At 50.7% G+C, this 8,675-nt stretch overlaps 1 protein-coding gene across 1 annotated transcript; it reads left to right on the top strand.

Annotated features, from left to right (window-relative positions):
- Window positions 1-197: 197 nt before the first annotated feature.
- fgf5 (fibroblast growth factor 5) lies at window positions 198-8,460 on the top strand. Its single transcript, XM_062543896.1, has 3 exons — window positions 198-411; window positions 1,770-1,873; window positions 8,071-8,460. The coding sequence occupies exons 1-3, from the start codon at window positions 198-200 to the stop codon at window positions 8,458-8,460; spliced, it is 708 nt and encodes a 235-aa protein (XP_062399880.1).
- Window positions 8,461-8,675: the final 215 nt, after the last annotated feature.

Below are 8,675 nucleotides of genomic sequence, written 5' to 3'. Positions count from 1 at the left end.
CATTCGTGTTATAAATATCTCCTTGCCAGCGGAACTCCTCTCTACTCCAGCGAGCGAGCGCGGGCGGCCAGGGTAATGCCCACCAGAGCTGCGAGTGTATGCGTGCGCGCACGGTTCCTCGTGCAAACGACTCGAGACCGACGCCAAAATGCTGGAAGTGGCCTCCTAGCGCGCAAAAAGTGTTCCGTCGCGGAAGAATGAATGTTCCTCTCTACGTTGTCCTCTTCGCTCAGCTGATTCGTGCCGCTGCTGTCACTGGATCTAACCGCGTTTCCCCGGAGCAGCAACTGCTGGAGGCTGGCATATCAGGACGCAGGACGGGGAGACTGTACTGTAGGGTCGGCATCGGTTTCCACCTTCAGATTCATCCCGATGGCAGAGTAAACGGGAGCCACGAACCCAATCAGTTGAGTAAGTTCTTAATAAAAAGTATTGCTTTTCAACATATATCCTACTGTATCTGTGCACACGGCAGTGAACTGTTGAACTTCTGTACATGAGATTAAAACAACATTCCTAAGGAACCTACAGCACATGCGTCATTCGTTGCACCTTGTCCTCAAAGAGCAATAAACCGTCTTGTACGCATTTTAACGATTTGTCATTTCGCAACCAAAGAGGGCTCCAACGTGTATACAGGTCATATACCACCACAAGATTTTTAAATACATCCCGTGGCTGCAAAAGTACCCGCGATTAATCCAAGGCATGCCTCCTCTGCTGTCCCTTGAAATCCGATCGTGAGCCTGGGCACCAAAACATTACACTAGAGCCGTTCCAAATAGATACGCAATGACACTGATGTGATGTGACTTCTCCGGTCCCCGGTTAGTTACGTGTCAGGCATAGGTATGCCGCTCCGTGAGCGATGTGAACCCTCGCGGAGCCCTCGGGCCTGCAGTGCCGGTAAGAGGCTGTTTGTGTGTATTGGCAGGTAGGAGTAACAGGTGCGAATGCTCAGAAGAGTGTCTGTGATCGCTCCCATGCCATGCGCCGGATAGTTGTTATCCATTGTATAATTTGAGACATCCCGTCGGGTTAATGTGATGCCGCGCAGCCTGTGCTGTGGAGTGAAGTGAGGGAGATTGCCACCCTTAATTACGACAAAGTTATGAGCAACCCGCCGTTTATGAGGCAGCAATGGGACCGGGGTGCTTTATTACCGCTCATATGCGATAGATTAACGAGGCCAGTGATGCAGTGGAGGTTTGCCTCTGAAACATTTCGTTGGAAAGGAACTTGTTTTGATGCAAGTATGCTTTACATAACATTGAGTGCACATAGCAATATTGCGCAGAATTTGGAACTCTCCATGGGTAAATGCAGTAGTGCATGGATTGCCATAATCTACAGTATGATCTGAATCAGGAGGTATGTGTCATTCTGTTACTAGCTGACAAGCATACTCATGATATGGCCATTAGGCTACACAGACTATTAACCCTAAGCCATACAATAACAGACAGACATGCTATTGTAACACTTTGTTCTGTTCATTATATTTTCCCCCATATGTTTTCATTTGTCTATCCACTGTTATTATGTTTCTGATTTTGTGATAGGGGAGCCATAACAACCCAAGGAATGCTATGGCTAAGGGGGATTGGCTTGTTCACAGAGCTCTGTTTATGTTAGATGTGTCATGCCCATAATCCCCCCCAAAAGGTCACACTTTGAATGAATCTGACAGACAGGTATGATGCTGCACGATAAGGCTACAGTCGGGATTAAGGTGATGCTGAGAACGTGTGGTGTCATCTTGCTCACAGGTGTGCTGGAGATCTTTGCCATCTCTCAAGGTGTGGTCGGCATCCGAGGCGTTTTCAGCAACCGATTTCTGGCCATGAACAAGCGAGGACGTCTACATGCCACTGTAAGCACACACACACACACACACACACACACACACACACACACACACACACACACACACCTTCATTCATCACAGTACGGAGTTACAAACAGGACACACACACACACAGATTACCCCTGATGGGCCTCTGATGGAACACATTGATGACTTTAAATGTTTTTTAAATGTTTCCATAACACACAGAGACACCTGAACACCCTGTAGCATCAACGTGTCTGGCTCGGGATTTCATGAGGGGTCAGTTGTGGTCGTTATGGTGAGCGGCGGCGATGTTTGCAAACTCCTGGCCCCCTCTGCCCTTCGGCACTGGGCTCTGTTTTGCTTCAATGAAAATGAAATGTAAATAAGGCCGTGTGCACAGACGCGCACATGGCCTGCCCGTTGGCACCTGCGGGGCACTGCTGTAGCGACTGTGTGTTTAGTTGACGTCCATCGTTTATGCAAAAAGTGCTTGCGCTGGTCAGGTGCAGATCGCCCCTGACTGACCGTGATAATCGATGGCCCTGTCATCATCAACGCACTGGCGGTCAGTGTGTGGACATTAGCAACGTATTAGATTCACATCATTTACATTTATTTACTTTGGATGCCCTCCTCTGCTCTAGTCCAAAAACAAACAAAAACCCATTCACAGCAAGCCAGTCCTGTGCACACTCCTCCTCCTCCTCCTCCTCCTCCTCCTCCTCCTCCTCCTCCTCCGACCCCTGATGGAGTAAGCATTAGTTTGCCTGGCGGACAGACACAAGCCACTGCTTATTAGCATGTGTGAATGAATGGGGAAACCAGATTACACTGCCACACTCACACAGGATATTGGATAATGTTGTGGGAAAGAGAGAGAGAGAAACAAAGGGAAGAGGAACAGGAGTATACTGAGTGTGCAAAGTCAGACACATGCTGAGAATGCAAAAGGAGATAATGGCATATGTCAAAGATGGAATAATATAAGAAATCCTGTGACGTTTGCAGCACAGAGAGCTGGGAATAGAACAGGTGTCAATTGTGTCACACGTCACGCCCGCGTCACACACTGAAAATGTTTCATAACATGACAAAATACTTTGAAGATGTAATAAATAACACTGTTCCTCAGTGGCGTTCTATGGTCTTGGCCAAGTCTTTTCAATGTTTGGTACAGCAGAATACTATTGTTAGGTGGAAGCAAAAACTGTTCTACGAATAAATCTAAGAGTCGGTATGTCCCAAACTGTAAAACGGAGCATCCAAGCGTGCATTGCTGTCAATGTTGAGCTCTTAGGGTGCCATTTGGGAAATATTAACTGGGCCATACCATGCAGAGTTTAACTCCTGGGCCCAGTCCAAACAGCCCGGCTATGCCCATATAAACCGGCGGTGTTGAATTCCGCAGTTTTTACGACGGTCATCATACGATAGTGTGTCTGTGTGCTCAAGAACAGCTCTTAATGTCTCCCCCTTTCGCGTGTCTTCTTTAAGAGCTCGCGGGTGGCAGCGTCTCAGAACCTCTGGGCCATAGGTCACTCGTGAAGCGCTCCTTCCATCTCCTCTTGGCCCCGCTCTCCGCTCCAGACGACGCGCGCCGGGGCGCTAGCTAGGTCCACTGCCTCCGAAGCCGCCCAGTCCGAAACGTCTCTCAGCCTTTTTATCGGCTGCTCAGTTACACCGAGGGCGTCGGCGTGTAAATTCGCCGGAGTGAAAATAGACAAAGAGAAAAGAGATGGATGTCTGATGGAGAGGGAAGGGGTATGGTGTACGAGAGAGAAATAAAGAGAGAGAAAGTGAGAGAGAGAGAGAGAGAGACAGAGAGAGAGGGGCGGGAGAAAAGGTGACTAAGAGAAAAAGACAAAGATGAGGATGGAGAGATAGAATGTGAGTCACAAATGGAGAGAGAGTCTGGGAGAGGTTGTGTGAGACATCACTGAAGAGAGGCGATTGAGAGTGAGGAAGGAGACCGTGTGTGTGTGTGTGTGTGTGTGTGTGTGTGTGCTCGTGCAAGTGTGACTGTATTTGTGTGTGTGTGTGTGTGTGTGTGTGTGCGTGCAAGTGTGACTGTATTTGTGTGTGTGTGTGTGTGTGTTTGTGTGTGTATGTGAGAGAGCGTGTGGCTGTATTTGTGTGTGTGCGTGAGTGTGTGTGAAGGGACAGACTGAAAGAGGATGAGGGAAAGAAACAAAGAGAATGGATGACTAAGTCAAAGAGATTGATGGAGACAGAAAGTGTGTGAGAGAAGGAATGAGACAGAGGGGGTGAATGAGGGAGCAGTGGAACGCCTGCGAAAGAGAGAGAGAACAAGAGAGAGAGAGAGAGAGAGAGAGAGAGAGAGAGAGAGAGAGAGAGAGAGAGAGAGAGAGAGAGAGAGAATGAGAGAGGGAAAAAGAAAACACATAAATCTAAAGATGAGCCCCTAATCCACTGGAGACATAAGCAACAATCAGGGCAGCTGTGTCGGATCCATCAGTTGCGAATTAGCCCCGAGTCTCCCCAGCCCTGGCTACAGTTGCAGCCTCTTGTTTAATGGCCTCCGCCTTCAGACACGAGTCCCCCTGAGCCGCGCACACGGCCTCCGCGAGGGGGGGGGGGATGTGTGTGTGTGTTGTGTGTATATGTGTATGTGTGTATGTGTGTGTGTTTGGGTGTGGGGGGGGTGGCGGCAGAATATCAGGTGACACACACCGTCTTATGTAGTTGCGCCGCGCTGTCATATTTAATATTTAGATGTTTTCGCAGCGGACGATTTATCGCCCGGGGCGGGCGGTGCGGGGGGACAGATGCACGGAGCTCGCGGTGACCCGACCCAGCACGCCATTACAAACATAATCTTCCCAAAGGTCACGGGGTCACCTGGATCTATTGAGTAAACACTGACAGAGGGAGCGGGCCGCGAGGGAGTTTGTGAGAGAAAGATACGGAGAGAGAAACAGATGGAGAAAGACAGACACAGGTACAATAGAGAGAGAGAGAGAGAGAGAGAGAGAGAGAGAGAGAAGAGAGAGAGAGAGAGAGAGAGAAGAGAGAGAGAGAGAGAGAGAGAGAGAGAGAGAGAGAGAGAGAGAGAGAGAGAGAGAGAGAGAGAGAGAGAGAGAGAGAGAGGGAGAGAGAGAGAGGTTGAGACAAGGTTCCAGACGAGGCTAGACCAACAGCCAGGATAATGATCCTCATTTCCCTTCTTCCATTGCCACTTGCACACATACTTGAGGACAGAACCCACAAGCCAGGCCTGGAGCAGATATGGGCCAAAGGCAGCTGCTATCTAGATCCATAGAAACACACACACACACACACACATTGTACATCTTACACAGCCCTCGTTTTCTCAGAGAGAACCATGGGAAAGGAAGTGATGCGGGGCAGTCTCGGACGGCCACAAATCACTCCGGCCTCAGGCAGGTTAAACAGCTGTGACAGGGCCGGGGCTTTTTTTTTTTTTTTACTGCCGGACGCTCACTGCCCACGTACCCCGGCTCCCCGCCTGTCGCCCACTGACCCCCCGTGCGCCTCCGCGGCCGACACGTAGGCGTTTCATACGCCGCCAAGCGCTCCCGTAAGCCGGGAGGAATGTCCGTGTAAGGCCACTGACTTGGAGCGCGGCTGGGGCGAGTTCTTTGAGCGGGCCTCCATTTGAGCTGCTTGTCAAAAAGCTTGACAGAAAGCACATCTGTGAAGGGACTGCTGACTGTCAGACATGTTGTTGTTCGAGAGCATTGATGCAATTATCTGTTGCAGTAAGCCTTGAGAAGTCTCTGATTGTAATGTAAGACTACACCCTGAGGCAGCAGTGCTTGTGTGTGTGTGTGTGTGTGTGTGTGTGTGTGTGCGGGTGGGTGGGGGGTGTTATGGCAGATTGGGGCAGTGACTGGCATGTTTAAAAAATACTCTAATGGCACCGTTTTTCTGCTTTGCTGCGCTCTTCGACATAGCAGAACTGCTGTTGTTTTTACAGCATCCAGAGGTTACGCCAGGCCCGCCGGTGGTGAGAGAGCAGCCATCCTTACACTCACATCGCGATTTCCCAGAAAAAGTATTTTTAGAACTTATGCGAAGCGCTAAATGAAAAGATATCCCACCATCCCAATTAGCACGGAGACAAAAAAAAAAACAGGAAAAGCGCCGGCCTTTAAATTGTTATTGGTTTGCCTAAGGCCAGGCTCATTGCTTGCGTTTTCCCCATTCGTTTTAGGGGTTGCTAATTCACCAAACTGGAAAGACATCAACACCTGCCCTGATCGTACCTCCGAAGCCTCTCGCTCTCTAGTCAAACACATAAATAGATGACATAACTGGAAACGTATGTCGAAGTGTGGGTTGAAATAGTCCATAAAAACGTACAGCCTGGAGCTCTGGCACAGCCGTTGACCTTTAAGGTCACGACTGCATTTGTGAAACCCAAGCCCACCGCGGGTGCCCCCTGCCCCCCACTCCTCCACGAGGCGAAAGGATCGGGACAAAAACACTGCATCTGTCCTCCCCTCCCACACTCACTTCCCTGGTCCCTGCCCAGCGCCGGATAAAGTTATTTCATGGAGTAATGAGTTTTTCAGCTCGTACAAAGGCAACCCTAGCCCCTGTCAGTCACGGGCCTCTCTTTGATAGGCCGGAGTCATTTCGATGACTTTGAGCCTCGCCGCAGATAAAAGTAAGTCTCCCGTAATTATCCAGTAACCCCCCATCCCCCCCACCCCCGCCCGCCCGCCCGCCCGCCCGCCCGCCCGCCCGCGTCCCCCTTCCCCTGCGTCCCGTTCGGTGGGATCAGGGCCTGTAATCTGGCGGCCTTCGTTTCATTAGCCGTCGTCGCGCACGCTAACTCAATCGCGGTGCCAAGTGGCTCCGTCAGCCACCAGCTGCCAGCGCAGGGCCCAGACAATGTGCGCCCGCCGTGATTACAGGCTGTGTGACCACGGCGCGAAAGCCTTTGTCACTGCACTTGTTTCTATTCCTGAATTTTTAAGACCAGATGAAACACAAGACGATAATGATAATTAGGCAGCCGACACGGCCATGGTCCCAGTAGTCTTTGTGAGACAGGATGTGGAACATGGTGTTTTTAAACTAAAAGTTGTGTTCTGGAATGTTCTAGAGCAGACTGGATAGCCCCCCCCCCCCCCCCCCCCCCCCACCACACACACACACACACAGTTGTCGAACTTGATATATTTGACAAAGTCAAAATGACATGACTGATCTCTGTGCTTATAACATCTTTAGTTAAGCTTTCTGCATTCCACACTTAAGCAGTGTAAACTTTAAACATTCAGTCCATCTGGTGTCTTAGATATTCTAGGGAGGAATCTAATTTGAGGTTAAGATTAATTAATGTTCTTTGAGCTAATTCCCCTGGATGTTTTAACCACTGAAAATTCCACTCACATCCTGATCATTCCCTCCAGAGTCTATTTATTTTTCAGTTATGTCTAGTTAGGTGAGAAAAGATGCCAAGAGAGTGGTGCAAACAAAGCAGCAAAGAGCTTAGCGGTAGCCCTGACTCTGAGCTGTTTTGAGCTCAACAACACATCTCTCCGTGATGAAACCACCCTTTCAGGAATGATTGTCATCTTGGGGATAATTGTTCCACTGCCTGAGGATAAAGCAATGTAGCCAACCATCTTGATTATCTTATAGCCAGTGTGTGTGGGGAAGAGAGAGGGAGAGAAAGAGAGGGAGAGAAAGAGAGAGAGAGAGAAAATGTTTATGCGATGAGGAGTTCCCAGAAAAAGGCCTCTCCTGGTGATTTCAGCTTCTCAGACATAAAGGCAATTATCTAATTAGCGAGCAGCAGGAGACAAATAGTGTAGGTAACAGTGCACTAAGTCAACAGTGCGCCAGATGGACCCCATCTGAAAGGCTTGGAGCCGACCGCGACAGGGAGGCCTGTGCATCGCTTGCTTACGGTGATTAGCGCTGTGTTTAAAGCCCGGAGGCTCGCCTTTCAGTGTCAGCCCCAATTTCTCCCGCTGTTTTTCGCCCTTTCGCCGCACGCTTTGCACGCTCGCTCGCGCGCTAGTCGTCGTTGTTTGGTTACGATACGTTTGCGTTTCTGCGTGCGCCTGCGGGGGGTTGATCGAGGGTTAAACGTATGCGCGGGTTCACATCGCTCTCCATTCCGGAGCTGTCAGTGTCCTGTCATTCTGTCCGCGTGTTCTTGGGTGGGTTTGTTTTGTTCTGTTTATTATATTATATTTCCTTTTCTCTCCGCCCCCCCCCCCCCCCCCCCCCGCTCCCAGGAGACATTCACCGATGACTGCAAATTCCGGGAGCGTTTCCAGGAGAACAGCTACAACACGTACGCGTCGGTGGTCCACGGCGGGCGGCGCTCGGGGCGGCCGTGGTACGTGGCGCTCAACAAGCGCGGCAAGGCCAAGATGGGCTCCAGCCCGCGGGTCAAGGCGCAGCACGTGTCCACGCACTTCCTGCCGCGCTTCGCGCTCCACGAGAAGGCCGAGCACGGCTTCACCATCGCCGAGCGGGGGCAGGAGAAGAGCAAACCTCCGCCGGCGCCTCCTCCTCCACCGCATCGGGGCTCCCCCAAAGCCCCCGCACCAAAGACACCCATCAGCACGGGGCCGAGGCCCAGTCAGCCTGTGAAGTACTGGCCCAAGTTCCGCTTCGGATGAAAAGCTGCTGCGTTCTAAAGCGGGACTAAAGGATAGGGACAAAAACAGAGAAGGGTTCTTCTGGTGGACCTCTCTGGCACCATGGAGAAGCCGGGTTCCTTTTTTGGGATGTTTCTGAACAAGTCTTGTTCGGAGCATTCTGTTAAGCATTCCGACTGTCAGTCAAGTGTCAACCAATGAGCTGGACGGTCCAGTCTTGGGATGGTTGTGGAGGA

This window comes from Sardina pilchardus, chromosome 8 (assembly GCF_963854185.1).
Source record: "Sardina pilchardus chromosome 8, fSarPil1.1, whole genome shotgun sequence".
Lineage (NCBI taxonomy): Eukaryota > Metazoa > Chordata > Actinopteri > Clupeiformes > Clupeidae > Sardina > Sardina pilchardus.
Note: the sequence above shows the minus strand (reverse complement) of the source record. Positions and strands in the feature narration are given on the sequence as shown.

What these genes read in the sequence shown, in the direction of transcription:
- fgf5 (XM_062543896.1), top strand. Translation starts at nt 198, where the DNA reads ATGAATGTTCCTCTCTACGTTGTCCTCTTCGCTCAGCTGATTCGTGCC. An exon ending in CCACGAACCCAATCAGTTGA is followed by an intron (nt 412 to 1,769) that starts GTAAGTTCTTAA and finishes TCTTGCTCACAG; the next exon opens with GTGTGCTGGAGATCTTTGCC. An exon ending in GAGGACGTCTACATGCCACT is followed by an intron (nt 1,874 to 8,070) that starts GTAAGCACACAC and finishes CCCCGCTCCCAG; the next exon opens with GAGACATTCACCGATGACTG.